The sequence below is a fragment of the Delphinapterus leucas genome, chromosome 9, assembly GCF_059928025.1.
Source record: "Delphinapterus leucas isolate spDelLeu-1000000601 "Yukka" chromosome 9, BTC_Dleu_Yukka2, whole genome shotgun sequence".
Classification (NCBI taxonomy): Eukaryota; Metazoa; Chordata; class Mammalia; order Artiodactyla; family Monodontidae; genus Delphinapterus; species Delphinapterus leucas.
In genome coordinates, this window is record NC_143137.1 from 86,020,303 (window position 1) to 86,043,038 (window position 22,736).

The 22,736-nt window shown below is 42.7% G+C and overlaps 1 protein-coding gene across 3 annotated transcripts in view; it reads right to left on the reverse strand.

Annotated features, from left to right (window-relative positions):
• NAPEPLD (N-acyl phosphatidylethanolamine phospholipase D) overlaps window positions 1-22,350 on the reverse strand; it is a 51,512-nt gene extending 29,162 nt beyond the window's left edge. For 2 of the 3 annotated variants that reach the window (XR_002642133.3, XM_022554447.3), the window contains exons 1-2: window positions 21,210-22,350; window positions 7,540-7,846 (exon numbers count right to left, since the gene is read on the reverse strand). Coding sequence is in view for 2 of the 3 variants with exons in the window: in XM_022554447.3 (XP_022410155.2) it covers window positions 7,540-7,846; window positions 21,210-21,448 (546 nt within the window). In the remaining variant the exon portion in view is untranslated. Of the gene's footprint in view, window positions 1-7,539; window positions 7,847-20,508; window positions 21,045-21,209 lie in introns of those variants that run through there. The other variant, XM_022554448.3, reaches the window with a different exon arrangement.
• Window positions 22,351-22,736: the final 386 nt, after the last annotated feature.

Consider the following 22,736-nt stretch of genomic DNA (forward strand, 5'->3'; position numbering starts at 1 on the left):
CAAATTAAAGAAACGATCACATTTACCATCGCATCGAAAAGAATAAACTACCTAGGAATAAACCAACCTAAGGAGGCTAAAGACCTGTACCCTAAAAACTATAAGATGTTGATGAAAGAAATCAAAAATGACGTAAACAGATGGAAAAATATACCATGTTGTTGGATTAGAACCATCAGTAGTGTCAAAATCACTATAATACCAAAGGCAATCTACAGATTCAATGCAATCGCAATCAAATTGCCAATGGCATTTTTCACAGAACTTGAACAAAATTTTTTTTTTTAATTTGTATGGAAACAAAAAAGACCGAGAATACAAAAACCAATCCTTAGAAAGAAAAACGGAGATGGATGAATCAGACTCCCTGACTTCAGACTATACTACAAAGTGACAGTCATCAAAAAAGTATCGTACTAGCACAAAAACAGAAACATAAATAGAAAAGAAGAGAAAAACCAGAAGTGAACTCACGCACCAATTAATCTACCAAAGGAGGCAAGACTATACAATGGAGAAAAGACAGTCACTTCACTAAGTGGTGCTGGGAAAACTGGAAAACTACATGTAAAAGAGTAAAACAAGAACATTCTCTAATACCATACATAAAAAAGAACTCAAAGGGCTTCCCTGGTGGTGCAGTGGTTGAGAGTCCACCTGCCGATGCAGGGGACGCAGGTTCATGCCCCGGTCCGGGAGGATCCCACATGCTGTGGAGCGGCTGGGCCCGTGAGCCATGGCCGCTGAGCCTGCGCATCCGGAGCCTGTGCTCCGCAGCGGGATAGGCCACAACAGTGAGAGGCCCGCGTACCACAAAAAAAAAAGAAAAAAGAACTCAAAATAGATTAAAGACCTAAATGTGAGAATAGGCACTATAAAACTCTTAGACAAAAACACAGGCAGAATTGTTTGACAAAAATCAGAGCAGTATCTTTCTGGCTCCACCGCCTAGAGTAATGAAAATAAGCACAAAATAAAAAGGGGGATATAATAAAAGTTAAAAGCTTTTGCATAGCAAAGTAAATCATGAACAAAAAGACAATCCACAGAATGGAAGAAATATTTGCAAATGAAGTATGAACAAAGGATTAATCTCCAAAATATACAAAGAGCTCATGAAGCTCTAAATCAAACAAATAAACAACCCAGTCAAAAACAGGGGAAGGGGCTTCCCTGGTGGCGCAGTGGTTGAGAGTCCGCCTGCCAATGCAGAGGACACGGGTTCGTGCCCCAGTCCAGGAAGATCCCACATGCCACAGAGCGGCTGGGCCCGTGAGCCATGGCCACTGAGCCTGCGTGTCCAGAGCCTGTGCTCTGCAACGGGAGAGAGGCCGCAACAGTGAGAGGCCCGCGTACCACACACACACACAAAAAAAACGGGAAGAAGATCTAAATTTGACAATCTCCAAAGAACACATAGAGAGGAACAAAAATCACATGAAAAGATGTTAAATCCCTAATTATTACAGACATGAAAATCAAAACTACAATGAGGTATCACATACTACCAGGCAAAATGACCATCATCCAAGGTCAATAAGCAATACATGCTAAAGAGAGCGTGGAGAAAAGGAAATCCTCCTAGGCTGTTGATGCAAATGTACCCCAGTAACAGCCACTATGGAGAACAATATAGAGGTTCCATAAAATATTAAATTCGAGGGACCACATGATCCAGCAATCCCACTACTAGGTGTATATCTGGAAAAAACATATTTGAAAAGACACATACACTACAAAATTCATTGCACCACTATTTAACATAGCAACGAAATGGAAGCAACCAAAATATCCACTGACAGAGGACTGGATAAAAAAGATGTGGAACATAAAAAGGTTATTACTCTGGGCTTCCCTGGTGGCGCAGTGGTTGAGAGTCCGCCTGCCGATGCAGGGGACGTGGGTTCGTGCCCCAGTCCGGGAAGATCCCACATGCCGCAGAGCGGCTGGGCCCGTGAGCCATGGCCTCTGAGCCTGCGCGTCCGGAGCCTGTGCTCCGCAACGGGAGAGGCCACAACAGTGAGAGGCCCACGTACCCCAAAAAAAAAAAAAAAATGGTTATTACCCATAAAAAGAGTGAAATAATGCCTTTTGCAGCAACATGGATGGACCTGAAGGTGACAATACTAAGTGAAATAGGCCAGACAGAAAAAGACAAATAGCATATGATATCACCTACAGGTGAGATCTAAAAATTGATACAAATAACCAAATTTATAAAACAGAAACAGAGTCACGGACTTAGAAAACGAACATATGGTTACCAAAGGGGAAAGGTGGGGCTGGAGGGATACCTTAGGAGGTTGGGATTAACACCTGCATACTAATATCCATAAAATAGATCATCAACAAGGATCTACTGTCTAACACAGGGAACGCTACTCAACAATCTGAAAGAACTTATAAAGGAAGGGTCTGAAAAAGAGTAGCTATGTGTCTCTGTTTACCTGAATCAAGCTGCTTAAAGCTAAAACAAACACAACATTGTAAAGCCACTATACTCCAATATAAACTAAATGTTAAATTAGGAAACAAAAGCAAAAACGAAATTCCTACAACATTCTCCTCGGGCCTTGGGACCCAGAGAGCTTCACATCCCTGGAGCCCCAGCAGCCTTGGTTTCCAAAGGCTGGATGTCGTGGGGGTTAGGGAGCTGGGAAGGATGTGCCAGCAAATGAGCTCTCCTCGGACCTGCAGTGCCTGATCCCTTCGGGATGCACCACAATCTCCAGATCCACGATGGACCTCTGACAGTAAGGCCAAGCCTAGTGCAGCCAAAGGATGGTGGACCCTCTGGGCCGGAAGAGCTCTGAAAAGTCACCTGGTCCCCATGTCTCCTGGTGCTGGGGTTCCCACCTCCAGCCTCCTTCCGCAGACTCACCCCACCTACGGATGCCAGCACCCTCAGCACAGCGCTTTGGCAGGGATTGGGATTTGTCCCAGGGAGAAAGGGAAGGGGGTGGAAGTATTGAGACACAAGTTCTTGGTTGTCTGTTCTGGCACATTCCACTCATTTAAAACCCAGCAGCAGGACTTTCCCTAAGCCTCTCATTGCCCGAGTAACCAGAGTTGGGCAACCAGAAATGCTGCTGCCTTGTTTCCTGGAATGACAACTTTAAAACCAGTGCTTACATATGGTCACCTTATCTTTGATAAAGGAGGCAGGAATGTACAGTGGAGAAAGGACAGCCTCTTCAATAAGTGGTGCTGGGAAAACTGGACAGCTACATGTAAAAGTATGAGATTTGATCACTCCCTAACACCATACACAAAAATAAGCTCAAAATGGATTAAAGACCTAAATGTAAGGCCAGACACTATCAAACTCTTAGAGGAAAACATAGGCAGAACACTCTATGACATAAATCACAGCAAGATCCTTTCTGACCCACCTCCTAGAGGAATGGAAATAAAAATAAAAATAAACAAATGGGACCTAACGAAACTTCAAAGCTTTTGCACAGCAAAGGAAACCATAAACAAGACCAAAAGAATGGGAGAATGGGAGAAAATATTTGCAAATGAAGCAACTGACAAAGGATTAATTTCCAAAATTTACAAGCAGCTCATGCAGCTCAATAATAAAAAAACAAACAACCCAATCCAAAAATGGACAGAAGATCTAAATAGACATTTCTCCAAAGAAGATATACAGACTGCCAACAAACACATGAAAGAATGCTCAACATCATTAATCATTAGAGAAACGCAAATCAAAGCTACAATGGGATATCATCTCACACCAGTCAGAATGGCCATCATCAAAAAATCTAGAAACAATAAATGCTGGAGAGGGTGTGGAGAAAGGGGAACACTCTTGCACTGCTGGTGGGAATGTGAATTGGTTCAGCCACTGTGGAGAACAGTATGGAGGTTCCTTAAAAAACTAAAAATAGAACTACCATACGACCCAGCAATCCCACTACTGGGCATATACCCTGAGAAAACCATAATTCAAAAAGAGTCATGTACCAAAATGTTCATTGCAGCTCTACTCACAATAGCCCAGAGATGGAAACAACCTAAGTGCCCATCATTGGATGAATGCATAAAGAAGATGTGGCACATATATACAATGGAATATTACTCAGCCATAAAAAGAAACGAAATTGAGTTATTTGTAGTGAGGTGGATGGACCTAGAGTCTGTCATGCAGAGTGAAGTAAGTCAGAAAGACAAATACCATATGCTAACACATATATATGGAATTTAAGAAAAAAAAATGTCATGAAGAACCTAGGGGTAAGACAGGAATAAAGACACAGACCTACTGGAGAACGGACTTGAGGATATGGGGGGGGGAAGGGTGAGCTATGACAAAGCGAGAGAGAGGCATGGACATATACACACTACCAAATGTAAAATAGATGGCTAGTGGGAAGCAGCCGCATAGCACAGGGAGATCAGCTCGTTGCTTTGTGACCACCTAGAGGGGTGGGATAGGGAGGGTGGGAGGGAGGGAGATGCAAGAGGGAAGAGATATGGGAACATATGTATATGTATAACTGATTCACTTTGTTATAAAGGAGAAACTAACACACCATTGTAAAGCAATTATACCCCAATAAAGATGTTAAAAAAAAAACAAAAAGAAGCCAGTGCTTATGGGCACTTCACATTCACAAGGCCTGTGAGGCTTAAATGAACAATGGCCTCTAGAAATGTAGTGTGGTAGGTGATCGAAAGAGAGTTGAAAACAGAGCCGACTTTCAATAAGCCCATTTCAGGAGGTAAATTTTACTCACGAGGTTTTTTCTTGTTTTGTTTTGTTTTTTAAAGCACATGAAAAGATACTTAACATCACTCATTATCATAGCACATCAAAACTACAAGGAGGTATTAGCTCGTACCAGTTACAGTGGCCATCATTAAAAAGTCAACAAACAGCAAATCCTCGAGAGTGCGTACAGAAAAGGAATGCTCCTATGCTGTTGGTGGGAACGTAAACTGGTAACAGCCACTATGCAGATCGGTATGAAGGTTCCTTAAAAAACTAAAATAAATCTACCATATGATCCAGCAATCCCACTCCTGGGCATATATCCAGAGAAAACCGTATTTTGGAAAGACACATGCATCCCAACGTTCACTGCAGGGCTATTTTCAATAGCCAAGTTGTGGAAGCCACCAAATTGTCCACCAGCAGACAAATGCATAAAGATGTGGTACATATATACAAGGTAATATCAGCCATAAAAAAGAATGAAACAACACCATTTGCAGCAACTGGCTGGACCCGGCAATGATCACATCAAGTGAAGTAGCCAGACACAGAAAGACAAATGTCATCTGATATAGCTCGAAGGTAGAGTCTAAGGTGAAAATGATACAAATGAACTTATTTGCAAAACAGAAACATGCAGACTTTGAACGCTAACTTATGGTTGCCGGGGGTGGGTGGAAACATGGCTGGTAGGGATAAATTAGGAGTTCACAATTAACATATACCCACTAGTATATAAAACAGATAATCAACAAGGACCTTCTGTTTAGCACAGGGAACTGTACTCGTTATTTAGGTAATACCCTAAATGGGAAAAGAATTTGAAAAAGAATAGATACATGTGTATGTACAACTGAATCACTTAGCTGTACATGTGAAACTAACACCACACTGTATATCAACTATACTCCAATATAAATAAAAATTAAAATAAAAAGCAAAGAAAAACAAAGAACTCCTGCCTTTAAAAAAATAAAAAGAAAGCTTACACTTCATTAAAGAATTCAGCTCCCACCCCCCAACTTCCTTTTTCTGCCTCATTATTCCTCAAAGCACCAATCATCTTTCAGTATCCCACATCATTTTCTTATCTGTTTATTGGCTCTCTTCCATTAAACCGAAGGCCCAACGAAGCCCGGCTGTCTTTCTGCTTTTTTTTTTTTTTTGCGGTACGCGAGCCTCTCACTGTTGTGGCCTCTCCCGTTGCGGAGCACAGGCTCCGGACGTGCAGGCTCAGCGGCCATGGCTCATGGGCCCAGCCGCTCCTGGACTGGGGCACGAACCTGTGTCCCCTGCATCGGCAGGCGGACTCTCAACCACTGCACCACCAGGGAAGCCCTTGTCTTTCTGCTTTTTCATGGCTCTCTCTCTAGCACCTAGAATAGTGGAGTTTAAGAACAACTGGCCTGGTGAGTTCTCAGAAATTGAACCCAGTTTCTTCAATATCTCCAAATCATCAGAGTTCAGAGATGTATTTCCGCCTTCATGTGTTCACTCACTTTCCTGTTTGAAATGAAAGAAAACTAAAGACACCATTACTACTACTGTATTTTTAGAAACTGTGGCCCAAAAACCAGGAAGGAATTTTTACCAAACAGGTAACCTACCCGTCTTGGCCTCCTACCTAAACCCTTCTTCTCACAGCTTGACTCCATGTTTCTCTTCATACCAGGTTCTCCAGAAGACATAAAATTTTCTTGTTCCTCCCATCCACAAAGTTGAAACATACACTAAGGTTTTATCTATTAATATCCTGACTCATTCTTAAACAGTGCTGAGAAAATATTATTCATGTTACTCAATTCTGTTAACTAGGATTAATACTATGAACATTCTTTAGCATCAAAGTGACAATATGGGGTTTTTGGGTTTTTTTAAATCTCACATCCTTTAAAGAAAAATGGACACATTTACTAAGGTAAACGATCTAACACCACCACCACCAACCCACTCCCCAGCCTCCTGCCTTACTGCAGATCAACGCTTCAGGGATACCTCCACTCTTTTCATCCCACCCACTTCCAATGTCTACTAGTTCCTCATCTCTCAGTTCCCCACAAGGCCTGGCAGGACAGGGGTTGTTGGAAAAGAGAGGCCAAGCGGGGTAGGAGGTGTAGAGGGGCAAGAAACTAAGAAAGGAGAAAAACGGCTACTGCCATTGGGAGCCCCCGACTCCCTGCTGAGTGAAATCTCACTCATCTCATAAACCATAGGCCAAAGGTTAATCGTCTCATCCTAAGTAGAACTAGCATATTGAAAGCCCAGTAACCTATTCCCAATTTTTAAAGGAGTGGAAGGTTATCTGACAATTTCTTTTATAACTTTAGCAGCTTTTTCCAAGGATGAAGAGCCAAGCGCTCCAGGCTTAACCCTTATAATTCATATTCCAAAACACAGGTTACTATTTTCTAGAACATGCCATGCACTTTCTCTCCTCTGTGACCTTCCCCACGCCCATCATCCACCTGGAAAACCACTGCCAAATAGTTTTTATCTTTCTAGGCCCAGCTCAAATATCATCTCCTCTGTAAAGCCATTTCCAATCCCACCAGTCAGAATTAATCAAGTCCTTTCCTATATTTTTAAGACATCCGTTCCTACTTCTAGTTGCCACCAGATCAGAGCTGGTTATTCACACATGTACTTTGCTGCTCGACTGTGAACTCGAAGGCACCTTATTCATGTCATCTCCCCAGAACCTTATCATACAAAAGGGCTCAATTAGCTAACTGGAGCGTCATAATACAATTCACAGCAACATTAAGTAATACATATATTAAGAGCAAATGCGCAGCACTCAGAAAGCCAAATGCTACCTCTTTGGAGCATGGAACGCTGCTGTGATCTTTTTCCATCATCAGCCATCTGAGAACATTTGGAATAGAGGGATTTTTCCATGTTGGCCAAGGGTTAACAAATCTCCCATCCTTTCCTTTCTTTGATTTAGTTACATCTTCTTCTAGTCTGTAATCCAGTTTGAAACTCTTCCTGGAAAACCTAGAAGAATCACTTCCTCCAGAATTCCGTGAATTTTGGCGCTTTCTTACTGCCTCTTTAGGATATTGGCAAATTGTCCTCAGGGACTGGTTGCTTTCATTTTCATCCATGTCCTTTCCTGAAGAGCTAAAAAAAGGGGGAGGGGGAATATACTGAGTTTAACATACAGACATTAAAACATACACGTAGTATTATTTCTTAACCAATAAAAATTTCCTCAAACTTATAACAATGTCTCTATTAGGCTCAAACTTTCTTCCTGCAAAATACAATTTTAGAATCCAGTATTACTGCTTGCTAAATAGAAAAGGTGTTTGCCTTACTTATTACTGCCAAACCTTTAAAAAATTCCTTATGTGGGGCTTCCCTGGTGGCGCAGTGGTTGAGAGTCCACCTGCCGAGGCAGGGGACACGGGTTCGTGCCCCGGTCTGGGAAGATTCCACATGCCGCAGAGCGGCTGGGCCCGTGAGCCACGGCCGCTGAGCCTGCGCGTCCGGAGCCTGTGCTCCTCAATGGGAGAGGCCACAACAGTGAGTAGGCCCGCGTACCACAAAATAAACAAACAAAAAAATTCCTTATGTGCTATAATTCAAAACAAATCTACTCTACCAGCCAGCATTTAAACATATGAAAATTTTCCATTTCAATGACATTCTGTAGAAAAAAGCACCTTCATGAATCTGTAATACTTTCATACCTTCATTTTAAAGTATTATTGTTAATAACATAATAAGAAGGATCGTCTTAGCTTCGTCAAGATACTTCAGTAATTCAAATGACTTACATATAACCCCATTAGGCCTAGTTATTTTTACTTTGTAGACAATCTGTTACTAATGCTCCCCAAAAAGTACAATGAGTCCAAATCCCCAGAAAGGAGATACACATTAGTTGAGAAACATTTCAATAATGTATTTAAGTGGTTAACAATACAAATTTGAATTAACTCAGATGTAGAACCGCACATGTAACCTAGCTCTGTAACCTTAGGCAAGTGTCCTATCCTCTCTGTGCCTTGATTTCTTCATCTGTAAAATGGAGATAATAATACTACCTGCCTCCAAAGGGTTATTGAGAGAGGACTGAAAAAGCATATGCAAGTAAAGCACTTAGAACATGTATGTAAAATGTATACAGCAAATGTAACATACATGTATGCACATCGTCACATGCATCATATACATCAGCTCAACAAACGTGAGGGGTTGCAGCTGCCCTTTTCTTTACTGCTCCTACGCCCACGTACACCACTTAACTCAAGGCACTGAAATCCTTGCTTCTGAACTATACAGGACTCCAGACACATGAAAGTGAGAAACAGTGCAATAAGAATATACATTCTTCTTCCATGAATTTCATCTCTTTCCTATTCTGTTAAACAAACGTTTGCTTTCTGTTTAGTTTAAGTGTATTGTGTATACACAATACACAATACTCTTTATAACCCCAAGAAAAATAAGCACAATAACAGAGAAACAAGTATTATTTTTTGACTACAGTGCTGTTTAAATAGAAATATTACCCAGGAAGAAAGGGAAATAACTCAAACCCCAGGATGAGGTACACATACACGTACACTCAACCAGAACTTTTTTTCCCCAAAACTTTCTGGAGTAAATAGTCTATGATCTGGAGAAAAACAGGTGTTAAGAAACCACAGCTCACAAAAGCTGAAGCACCCGCTGCTGCTCAGGCACAGCTGTTAGTGGGACAGCCTGACAGCTAAGGCAGTCTAACCAGTTTTAGGTCTTGGGCAAATGACTTAACCTTTCTAGTCCTCAATTGTCTCATCTGTAAAATATCTACTTATCTCAAGTGGGGTTTCAAAGGATTCAAGGACATAATCATGTACATAAAATGCTTGCCACTCACCCAAGGGCTAATTCTTTTTTCCCTAAACCATCTAAATTCTTTAAATTCTATTATAAAGCAATGGATCTGGGAGTTATCTCAGTTCCTCTTACAGAATGGCTTTACCTGGGTCATAATTACATTCAGGCCGAGGCCTTTACAAGGGCAGAAACAAAGACCAGCCATTTAAACCTTAGTTCACTTAACAGATGAAAATACACAGGTTTAGAGAGTTTAAGTCACTTCTGGACAAGATAATGTCCGATGGCAGAGCTGACCTCACGCCACCTCTTGTGATGATAAACAGTTTGTGAGAGTGTTTGCATTTGTTACACACAGACATAAATATTCATATACATATAAACACACATATGTAATAATTCTACCAAATATATAATAAAGTATTGGCTCATTGTTTTAAACAATCAAGAAATAAGGGGGAAAAAAGAAAAGGGCACTCTGATTCAAAACCACACAAAAAAGTCAATGCAGGGTTTTCAGACAACATCTAGTAAACTAGTTTACGTGGGGCATAAGAAGCAAGAGAGGCTTGTGAGAGTCGAGGTGGATACCCCAGCCGCAACACACACAAAATCCAGAATTCAGGAGTGAGCTTTTTACAGGCAAATCTGACTTTAAAAAAAAAAGAGGGGGGGAACCCCAGAGGATGCCCTTTACTCTCAGAATGAGGGCAAAGGTCAGTAAGACGGTCCATGAAGGTGTGTATTTCTGGCCCCACCCACACTCTCCTCTGTTCCAAACACAGGCCCTTCATCTATTTCTTCAAATGCATCATGCTCCCGCCTGAGGGCCACCTTGCCATCACAGGGCTTTTGCACATGATTTTTTAAAATATCCTTGGGGTGGGAGGAGGGAGTAGCAATATGGACATCGATACTCACAGGATTATGTATGACCACAAAATTTGTTCGAAACAACACAAAATGCTGGCACTATGATGCACCATTTCATACTATGCACTCTAAGCGTGAGATGATGGGAAGGAACCAGAAAGACATAACCTCAACTGTGACAACCTGGACTCATTCTTTTGGAGGAAAAGCACTAGAACTCTGGCTGGTGAATGTGCACAATGATGGGCTCTGTCAACAGGTGGTCCCGTGACCAAGGGAGCATCAGCTCGTGGAGACGTACCAAGCCTGCCTGAGGGCTGGGTCATGAGAAGGCTCCGCATCAAACATCACTCTTCTGGTCACTCCGTAGTGGATACAGCAATAATCTCTCAAAGGTCATCTTTAAATACCAAAGATAAAGTGACAGGAAAACTAGAACTAAGGAAGACTGGATCCTGCTACGTTAACTAGCTTTCAGCTTTGCAGATTCAGAAAACATGTCTAGCTTAACATCAAGGCTGGAGTTTCCTTATTTAAATGTGGCAGATTTCCCAATTATTTCTTGTTATATGTCTGTCTCCAAAGTTAACAACGTTAAATGAAAATGCTGCCTTGACTTCAGGCCAACACTAAGCGCGAGGGGAGGGGCATACTCATGAGTACATGTACACTATCAACAAACTGTGTTTCAAAAGGAGGTTCAGGGCTTCCCTGGTGGCGCAGTGGTTGAGAGTCCGCCTGCCGCAGGGGACACGGGTTCGTGCCCCGGTCTGGGAAGATCCCACATGCCACGGAGCGGCTGGGCCCGTGAGCCATGGCCGCTGAGCCTGCGCGTCCGGAGCCTGTGCTTCTCAACGGGAGAGGCCACAACAGTGAGAGGCCTGCGTACCGCAAAAAAAAAAAAACAAACAACAAACAAAAAAAAAAAGGAGGTTCAAAACTTGATGAAGATCTTTACGTTATACTGATTTTCATCCAATTTAAGACACCATGAATTTGTAAGGCAGTTACTTTATGTGCCACTAAGTTAAAATGTTATCAACTATAATTATGTCATGCACTGTATGATTCATCCTGACATGGGTGGTGTTAAAACCGGAATAAAATTGTCTGTCTTAAAACTGATGAAATACACCATTTTATAGTGTGCTCCTAGGTACTATATATTAAGTTTATGTTTGCTTTGCTTTCCTTTAGCTTTTTAGCAAAACTGGTTCAGTCAAACTGAGTTAAAAATGAAATTCACGGAAAAACAAAGCAGTATTTTCTTTGCCGATGCATGTTGTGCACGTAACTCCCACAGAACACTCTCTCTTTTATTTATTATCCAGTGTACTTCCCATGCTTGGGACATATCTGCCCTCCCATCAGTCTCCTAAATGCCTGTGGGGTTAACACCATTCTCAAGGGAAATCTGTACTGCATGCGAAGGGAGGGGAGGACAGTTTAATTTTAACCTGCAAAGCCCTGTGCAGACATTTCAATGAACTGAAATAGTTTCATTAGCTATGTAATCTAGCAGTGTATTAAAACGACTCTTTTCTTTACTAAAGATAGGAGAGCAAATATAAAATTGTGAATTCGTAGGCAGGAGACAAGATGGCGGAGCAGAAGGACTTGAGCTCATCTCCTCTCACGAAAACACCAAAATCACAACTAACTGCTGAACCACCATTGACAAAAAGACTCGAACCTACAAAAAAAGATATTCTACACCCAAAGACAAAGAAGAAGCCACAACAAGACGGTAGGAGGGGTGCTTTCACAATATAATCAAATCCCATAGCCGCCAGGTGGGCAACCCACAAACTGGAAAATTACTATATCACAGAGGGTCTTCAACAGAAGAGAGAGCTCTAAGCCCCATGTCAGGCTCCCCAGCCTGGGGGTCTGGCATTGGCAGGAGGAGCCCCCAGAGCATTTGGCTTTGAAGGCCAGTGGGGCTTGAGTGCAGGAACCACAGAGTCCCGGGGGAAACAGAGACTCTACTCTTCGAGGGTGCACACATGGTTTCATGTGCACTGGGACCCAGGGCAAAGCAGTGAGTCCATAGAAGCCTGGGCCAGACCTACCTGCGGGTCTTGGAGGGTCTCCTGGGGAGACGGGGTCGGCTGTGGCTCACTGTGAGGGCAAGGACACTGGTGACGGAGGCCCCAGGAAATATTCAACAGCATGAGCTCCCGTGGAGGTCGCCATTTTGGCACAGAGACCCGGCCCCAGCAACAGCCTGCAGCATCCAGCGCTGGGACGCCTCAGGCCAAACAACCAATAGGGTGGGAACACAGCCCCACCCATCAGCAGACACACTGCTTAAGGTCGTCCTGACCCCACAGCCGCCTATAAACACACCCCTTGACACGGCCCTGCCCCCCAGAGAGACAAGACCCAGCTCCACCCACCAGCAGGCAGGTACCCGTCTCTCCCACCAGGAAGCCTGCACAAGACCCTGGACCAACTTCACCCACCAGGGGGCAGACGCCAGAAGCAAGAAGAACTACCATCCAGATCACCCAGACAGAAAATCAATAAGGAATCAGAGGGCTTAAATGACACTGTCGACCAATGGACTTAATTGATACTTATAGAATATTCCATCCAAATGCAGCAGAATACACATTCTTGAGTGCACATGGACCATTCTCCAGGACTGATCACATGCTGGGCCACAAAGTGAGCCTCAGTAAATCTAAGAAAATTGAAATCATATCAAGCATCTTCTCTGACCACAACGCTATGAGATTAGAAACTAATCACAAAGAAAGAAAACTAAAAAAACACGTGGAGGCTAAACAATAACACGTTTAGTAACACGTTGTTACTAAACAACCAATGGATCACTGAGGAAATCAAAAAATACCTACCTAGAGACAAATGACAGTGAAAACATGATGATTCAAAACCTATGCGACATAGCAAAAGCAGTTCTAAGAGGGAAGTTATAGCAATATAGTCTTACCTCAGGAAACAAGAAAAATCTCAAATAACCTAACCTTACACCTAAAGCAACTAGAGAAAGAAGAATAAAACCCAAAGTTAGCAGAAGGAAAGAAATCATAAAGATCAGAGAAGTAAATAAAATAGAGACAAATAAAAGAACAGAAAAAAGAATTTGAAGCTGGTCCTTTGAAAAGATAAACAAAATAGATAAACCTTTAGCCAGACTCACCAAGAAAAAAAGGGAGAGGGCTCAAATCAATAAAATTAGAAATGAAAAAGAAGGGACTTCCCTGGTGGTCCAGTGGTTTAAGACTCCATGCTCCCAATGCAGGGGGCACGGGTTCAATCCCTGATCGGGGAACTAAGATCCCGCATGCTGCATGGTGCAGCCAAAAAAGAAAAAGAAAGAAAAAAAGAAGTGAAAAAGGAGAAGTTACAATGGACACTACAGAAATACAAAGAATCATAAGAGACTACTGCAAGCAACTATATGCCAACTATAAGCCAACCCAAAAAAAAAGGAACCACACTCAGTAATAACTGACATTGTCTATAATAACCCACAGCAGCCTGTACATCATGAGTGCTCAATAACTATTTATTGACTGAATAAATGAACAGGAGCTTAAATCCTAATCACTCTTCACTGAGACAGAGTTAATTGTTTCTGAGAGAATCTGCTGGGAATAAAATTACAGGAGAAGCAAAAGTAACCAAAGGACAATGAGACAAAATTCAACAAAGGGCATTCCCTCTAAGTCTACTAATTATGGAGATAAAAATTGAAAAATCTTAGGGAATACTTCAGTAGTTGAATTCTATGGTGGTAAAGTGGTGACAAAGTGGTAGAGACCAGAAGACGCCTACCATGAAATCTAATCCCCCTTTTCTCCTCAGTAACAGAACACCAGTTTTACTTAGGGTAGCTATGCACCAGTTAATGACTACATTTCCACACCTTCCAGCTAGGGATGGCCCGATGCGATCGAAGCAGAAGTCTTATATAGGAAAGGGAGGCATTCTGGATTCTTCCTGAGTCCTGCTGCCTGGAGCCATCTTGAGCCATGAGTATCATGGCCACTTCTAGGAATGGCATAGACGACTAGGACTTCAGACAGGCCACGTACCAAGCCTGGACCTTGCAACTCTGGACCTCCCCAAACTAATCCTAACTGATACAATGACCATAACTTGGAAGTTTAGGGACGCTATAAAAACACACAAAGTAACTATCCAAAAACAGAGCCTTCCTAATCCAAACATGGGTACACAGAGCAGCACACATGACTACTATAAGTATATCGTTTATTGAGCACTTATATGTGTCAGACATTTTATACACATTCATTCTCATTTAATCCTCACAACATTCCCTCAAGGTAGATAGATATTATCCTCACGTCACACGTGACATACCAGAGGTTCACAGAGGTTAATAGTTTACCTGAAGTCAAAAAGCTGGTAACAGTTGGACCTGGAAATCCAACCCAAGTTGATCAGACTCCAAAATCCATGCTCTTTCCACTAATCATGTTGAATATGCACAGAAAATCCAATAAATTTATCTTAAACAGATACCTAGGTTCTAAAGTTAGTTGCATACAGCCAACAGTATGGTCTCAGTGACAAGGCTAGCCTTTCTTGCTTTCAACAATGTCTTTTTTCTCCAATGTCTCTTTTATCCCCTTTCAAAGTAAAAAGCACTTAGTAGACAATAAATACCAGTTCCCTTATTTTTCTTTTTATAAATGTACTTATTTATTTATATATATATATATTTTTTTTTTTTGGCTGTGTTGGGTCTTCGTTACGGCGAGCGGGGGCTACTCTTCATTGCGGTGGGTGGGCTTCTCATCGCAGTGGCTTCTCTTGTTGCAGAGCACAGGCTCTAGGCGCGCGGGATTCAGTAGTTGTGGCTCGTGGGCTTCTAGAGTCAGGCGCAGTAGTTGTGGCGCACAGGCTTAGTTGCTCCGGGGCACGTGGGATCTTCCCAGACCAGGGCTCGAACCTGTGTCCCCTGCATTGGCAGGTGGATTCTTAACCACTGCGCCACCAGGGAAGCCCTATAATTGCCCTTTTAATATTACACGGCGATTTCAAATGATGTAACTATCCTATTTAATTGCTAAATTATTTTCGTTTAAAATTACACAGAAAATAATAAATTAGTCCTATATTTCAGTCATATAAACAGAAAACATGCATGGGGCCTTGAAGATATTTTCCTTGCCTTGAAAAGATGCCTTTGAGTTCATCCAGCATATAACCACCTGGCATTTTATCCTTCCAGCTGGAAGAATTTTTAATCAAGTCCAATGAAGAGACACTTTCAGGTAACAGGATCAACACCTCGGGGCTTTCCCAGTTTTAGCACTGAAAGTCCTATATCCTGGGAATGCCCTCAGTTCTGGGAAAACCTGAAAGACTGATCACTCTGCAGCCTCAGGGTACCATATATATGCATAGTAATGCCTTCAACAAAATGTATTAAAATGTGGGCAGTGTATACTAAATTGGAGATGAGCTTTATTATAAAATATGATTTTAAGATATTTGGGCAGCTAAGCAAAAAGAAATTATAAAGCTCTACATAATCATGCTTAACTGAGAGAATGTTGCTGAGAACATCAGACGTTTATGTCAAATTCTTCTGTGATGATATTCGATACGCGCTCCAGCATTCACATTCACCCAGTTAAAACATGGGCTCCGAAAGGCACGCATACATTTACACACGATGGACAGTTTGTCTACATATAAAATTGACACACTATATGAGGAAAGAATAAGAAAGGAATGGACTTTCAAGTAAGAATTTTAAAGTACGAACGGTCCCCGACTTACAATGGTCCAACTTATGATTTTTTGACTTTACAATGGTGCAAAAGCGATACGCATTCAGTAGAAACACTACTTCGAACTGTGAATTTCGATCTTTTCCCGGGCTAGTAATATGTGGACCAAAAGATATTCTCTTCCCTTCTTGGGCAGAGGCAGCAAGTCACAGCTCCCAGTGGATGACTGGGGTCGCTGGCTAGCAATCACCAGGGTAAACAACCCATACACTTACAACCATTCTGTTTTTCACTTTTACTATAGTATTCAATAAAGTACATGGGATATACAACACTTTCCTATAAAACAGGCTTTGTGTCAGACTGTAGACTAATGTAAGTGTTCAGAGCATGCTTAAAGTAGGCTAAGCTATGATGTCCGATAGATTAGGTGTATTAAATGCATTTTCAAATTATGATACGTTCAACTTCAGTCATGTTTATGAAGATGTAACCCCATCGTAAGTCAGGAAGATCTGTACGTCATCTCTGTGAAATGGTGGAAACATTTAATTTTGACGTTTCACTTCTGTGGCATCATGAGAGGCTAAAAACTCTTGCAAGAGTAGAAATACGAAAGACTTCCCTAGTGGCACAGTAGCTAAGAATCTGCCTGCCAGTGCAGGGGACACAGGTTCGAGCCCTCGTCCGGGAAGATCCCACATGCAGCAGAGCAACTAAGCCCCTGTCCCACAACTACTGAGCCTGCGCTCTAGAGCCCGCGAGCCACAACTACTGAAGCCAGCGCGCCCTAGAGCCCGTGCTCCGCAACGAGAAGCCCGCGCACCACAATGAAGAGTAGCTCCCGCTCGCCGCAACTAGAGAAAGCCTGTGCACAGCAGCAAAGACCCAACGCAGCCAAAAAAAAAAAAAAAAGTAGAAACAGGAAATCTGTAAGTTAAGGGGTTGGACCAGCCGTATACGAAGGTCCTTTCTAACTTGAACACTCCATGACCCAAGTCATCATACTGTGACCCCTTTCTTTTACAGGAGAAGCAAGTCAGGGCAGAGAGGTACATGGCACTCCAAGGGTCCAGCTCTGTCTGGTGATGGAGCCTGGACTGCTGATTACCCATATTCTCACCTGAATTATGCCTAGAAACTCTTAGAACCAACAGAGCATGTGGTCAGCATGGGGAGATAAATGATACATTTCACCTCATGGTGGGTATTTCACTTAGTTTAGCTCATAGACAGATAAACTAGCCTCAAGTTTAAAAAAGAACTTCAAGCTCAGAAATTCTTTAAACCATCATTAGTTACTTCAACCACAGAATAGCACAATACAGATAGTAGTACTTTGCATTAACTCTCTAAAGAAGCCAAAGGAATGAACACAGTAACTTGAAAAGAAAACGAACATCTTTGTAGTTTGAAAGACCTTCAAAATACAGAAAACAACTTTCAAAACAAATTATTGCTGTCATCCAGTTTTCCTAGCAACAGGATCTTTTGTAAGCAAATCAAGTGTCTGCCCATTTTAAGGGGTGCCAGAACAATGAGGAAGCTTGGTTTTTCTATATTCTGACCATTTCATTCTTATAACTGAGAGAGATTACAGAGGAGCACAGAAGTCTACAGGCATTTTTTACTGTCCCTTAAATCTGGGAAGGCCCTCAAATTAGATAAACAGGAAAATGTACTGCCCCCGAGGGGAAAGGTGAATTGCTCTAGGTAGCAGGCGTATACTGAGTTGATTTTCAATCATTTCTGAATTTATACTGATCCATCTAGATGTCAGCCCTGTGCCCCCATAGCCAATGGTACTTACCATTCACACCCAACAGGTTTAGGGCTGCAACTTATGGCTATGATGCTGACCAAAGTTTGCTGATCCCAACCACTATTACCTTGGCTTCAGTTGGTACCACCCCCTTTCTAATAAGCAGCAGCTGTGTATACACGTATTGGGCCAAAGGCCAGGGCTGTTGTGCTAAGGAACCCTGGGTAAATTACTAAAATCTCCCAGGCTCTCAGTTTCCTGTTTCCCTCATAGGTGGAAGGGCATTAATAATCTCACATATTGTACGTCTCTAAAACCAAAGTAAATATAAATATATACAAGAATACTTGAAAGAGCTTTGTAAATTATAAAGTTATAATACATTATTTAACCAGCTGAGTTGGCAAAAGACTATCTCTGACATAACAAGACTGCCCCTGGGGATATATGAGTTCATACATGATCTGTCAGAAAAGTCTGTTAATAAAATATTTACTTTGTTATAAGGTAGAAACTAACAAACCATTGTAAAGCAATTATACTCCAATAAAGATGTTAAAAATAAAGTATTAAAAAAATTTAAATACACAATAAATGCTTATTAAATTCAAAAGACAAGTCAATGAAAGCACTATAGATATAGATAGGTAGAATTTTTCGGTATTCTAGCAGTTAAAATAGCACATTACTTGACTCTCATGCTGGAAATCACATGGGTGATTTTTTAATGCCAGTTTTACATATGCCCTCACAGGCCTTCAGGATAAAGGTGCTCGTTAACCATTAATTATGTGCTCAATCCATTTCCCTAGTAATACTTCAACGAAAACATTTTTTATTTGTATGCATTTCAATCTAAAATGCCCAGATCAACACAGTCCTTCAACTGCAGCCATATTCTAATTTACAAAAAAAGAGCAGAATGGAATGGAAAAGCCCACTATATCTGTTAGGTAGTTAGACATTAGCAGCAAGGAGGTGACAGTGGCAAAAAGAGGGGACTAGTGGAATTACACCCCGACCATCTGACGACCCTCCCCTGACTCCACCCAGAACGGGGAAAACTATGGTCGTGTGGCGAGCAATTTATCCTGATAAAGAGGGAGCACAGTAACACAAGGGGACTTCCCCGGGCTGTGCGTGCCCAGACTAGACAGGCGTGTAACCTAGATACAGTAAACCAAACTCATTATACCATCATTATAATAAAATCTGCAGGTGGTTTTGCCATCCCCCTTGGGCTTTTCTTAGCGAATCAAGGGTAAGGGCATGCGCAATAAGGAACTTGTTACCTAGCTCGAGGCTGTCAATCAAATAATGACCTCCTGTCACTCACCCACGATTGCGCCCCGCCTCCTCGCAGAGCGCTCCTTATAAACACCCTTAAGCCTGCACAGGAGCTCCTGGCTTCACTTCTTAGAAACAGCCCACTCTCCCTCTGAGAGTGTAATTATGCTTTAATAAAACTCTGCTTTGTGCTTAAGCCCTAAGTGGTAGTCTGCAATTCTTTGCATGCTATCACAAGGACCGAGATTGCTGGTCCGGGTCTTCCGGTGACCTCCTCGGTTGAAGCTATTTTGACACTACCCACGCCAACCCGGTAACATAACTACAGCTATCTACCACTACAATGAAAAAGCAGAATAAAACAACAAAATTAAAGGCAAATAGTACTTTGTCAAACACGGACAACATGTTCTTAAAAATTTCCCCAATTTCCCAAGCTCACTAATACTCAAAGTAACATAATACCCTTTTCATACAGGATGACTGTATCATCTAAAGCATAACCAAAACCCAAACCCGATGACAGAATGCTTATATTAAAATATCAGTCAGTTATAATTGACTAATTTAAAAATTAAATTTTGCAATATGAAATCTGTACAATATAATTTGAAATTGTGAAGGAAAATAAGAGTATGAGAAATACACTATTTTCATCCCTTGAAGACATGAAATTCTTGCAGCAGGATAAGCCTGCAGAATGTAATGAAATAAAATCTGAAAATTGCGACAGTATCTTCAGTTAACTTAAAACAGTTTGAATTGAAATCAATCTCTCTCTTACATTTTAAACAGGCCCTAAATTTCTTCTCCAGCAGATCTAAATTTTCTTGCAACAAAATCAGACTACTGTGGGAAATAGGTAATCTTTTTAAAGATTACATAACTTCTTTCTAAATGATATCGACATCTGCGGCTAAATCAAAACCAGTGAAACTGAAAATAGAAATGGAACTGCTAGATATCCATTCTTAACAAAGATGGAAATTATTTCTTAATTTCCAGAGAGCTGTATCTCAGCAATGACTTTCTCAATAACTTAATTAGAATTATCAAATAGCAAACACTTGATGCTAATTAGCCAAAGTAAACCAGGTGAGTCATATTACAACATATATAGAACAACTGCAGTAAAGACAAGGCCGAAAACCTAGCTACTTTTTGAAGGTTAACTTTTCTCATACTCAATATTTTCCAGGTTCAACTGAAATGTGATGCATCTCAGACTCAGGAGCCTGTATAAGCGTATTTATCTCAACTACCAGGATTACAGCTGAAAAATAAAAAAACTATCTGAATACCTGGTCTGAAAAGCCTGCAATAATATTCAATTTGAGAAACAAACGACCACCGAACAGAAAACTCAAGAAAGCGCCGGCTTCCACCACCTCGCCGCACCTTGCTCCAATCTTTCGCTCTTCATTTCCATTCCATGGTTAGTTTTCAAGATAAAACGGGAAAAACCTGGTGGAACGGATTTTTAGAAATAAATACTACAGGTGAAGCAGAAATAAATTGCTCCAAGGAAGTTGTCCACCCACTCATTTACATACAACCAAAAAATACACCCACATGTATTCCAATCGGTGAAGATGCAACCTCGTGATTTGCAGAGGAGACTGGACTTATAACAAATCCCAGAGACGGCTACTCCCCCAATCGAAAAAAATCATGTGGCTCTTCATCCAGGCAGCCTCAGAAATGCGGGCTCCGCACCTCGTGAGGTGCAGAAATTCAAACGAATCCCTGCCACTCACAAGTGCAGCATCTCCGGGATGAGGCAGGGCTCGGGAGCAGGGACCCACCCACATTCCGCTCTACTCCCGGAAGAGTCCAAGCAGCCCCAAGCTGGGGAGTCCGGACCGTTCCACCCAGAGACCGAGAGGAAGCAAGCGGAGCCGGGCGAAGGAAAGGCGCTGGAGGGGAGGGGGGGCAGGGGGGCGGGCGCTAGCCGGGGGGGTGGGCAGGGAGGCAGGGAAGCAGGCAGGGAGCGTGGGCTCACCTGACGCGATGGTCGGTCAGGCGCGCGCGGCGCCGCCGCCTCTGCTGCTGCTCTTCGGCCACGGGCCACAGCGCCCCCGGACACAGCGCCCCAGCGCAGCGGAAGGGGCGACGGTGGCCGGCGCCCGCGTTCCTCCGCCCCCGGCTCCGCAGCGCCGGCTCCGCCGAAGGCGTTAACAACTGCAGGCAGCGCCTCAGCGCTCGCCGCCTCACCATCCTGGGGGCGAGCCGGCGCCGCATCCGAGGCCCACTGGGCGCGCCCACGCAGCGCGGGGCCCTGGCCGAGCTAGATTCCGCTCCACGTTGCCCGGTCACTCACTCATTGTGTCCTTCGAATCTGACAGCCCCGCCAGCGTCAGCCCCGCGCCGGCCGCCGCTCAGGCCTTTACCAAGATGGCCGCCCACCCCTCCCAGGCCCCGGCGCCGAGGCCTTGTTGGTTACAGGAGGCGCTGCGGCACGTTTTGCCCTTCCTGGCCGGGCCCATGCCTCTCTCGCACTCTGCGCAAGCCCTCCTGACACCGAATTTGCTGTCCTGTCCTAGACCCAGAAGCTAAATTTCAGATCGCGTGAACAGCTTCTAGAACACCCGCTCTAATTGCTAAAATTAAATGGGATCTTGGGGGCCTCTCCTGGCCTGCGTGATCGTAGTAGACCAGCACCTGGTAGCAGGATACTTACAACCTATGGTGCCACGAGCCTCGTAGCGAAGAAACCAAACTAATTTGAAGTCTGTACAGTAGGTATTGAATATTCATGGCAAGCATTGCCTTGTCACGGTCTGTGCTCATTATTAAAAAGATGTCACAGCTTCCTGGTATACACAGTTCTCATCTAAATTTGTTTTTTAAAAAATCTCAGGATGATGACAACAGAGCACCAAATTATGATTCCCAGCTTTTCCCAGGTTTTCCTTTTTGAACTACAGGATGAAATTTACTGTTTCAATAAGTAATTTAAGTATAGACAGATGGAAATAGAATTCAACAATGGGTGGCTGGGCAAAGAGATTCCTCTATTATAAGAGTCCACGGGGGTGTGTCCACGGGCCAGAAAGAAATGCCCTCTGTCTGGGACTGCGAATGCAGATACGACTGGTGGAAAATGCAAACCAAACTTTTGCAATTTGAAAGTGACCGCGCCAGTGTAATAGCGTAGGAATGTAAAGAAGATTATGCCAGGTATGGACTTTCACCCCCTCAGGGTAGCTTGCAGCTGTTGCTGAATCTTATTCACTGAAGTGTGATTAAGAGCTGCTTGCTCTTGGGCTGGGCTGAGACTGCACTTACTCAGTGGTACTTCAGGTGCAACAGGAAAAAAAGACACAGCGCTACAAACCCAAACCGTAAATTGAAGCTACTGTTAGCTTAGGAGGTCTTCACAATGCTCTTGGTTAAGGAACTTTAAAAAGATGCCTTCTGTTCCCCTCACCCCAATTCTTTATGATGATTTTCAAACATACAGAAAATAGAGATGCCTTTTTGTTACACCGTTTGAATAAATTGCAGACAAAATCAATCACCCCTAAAT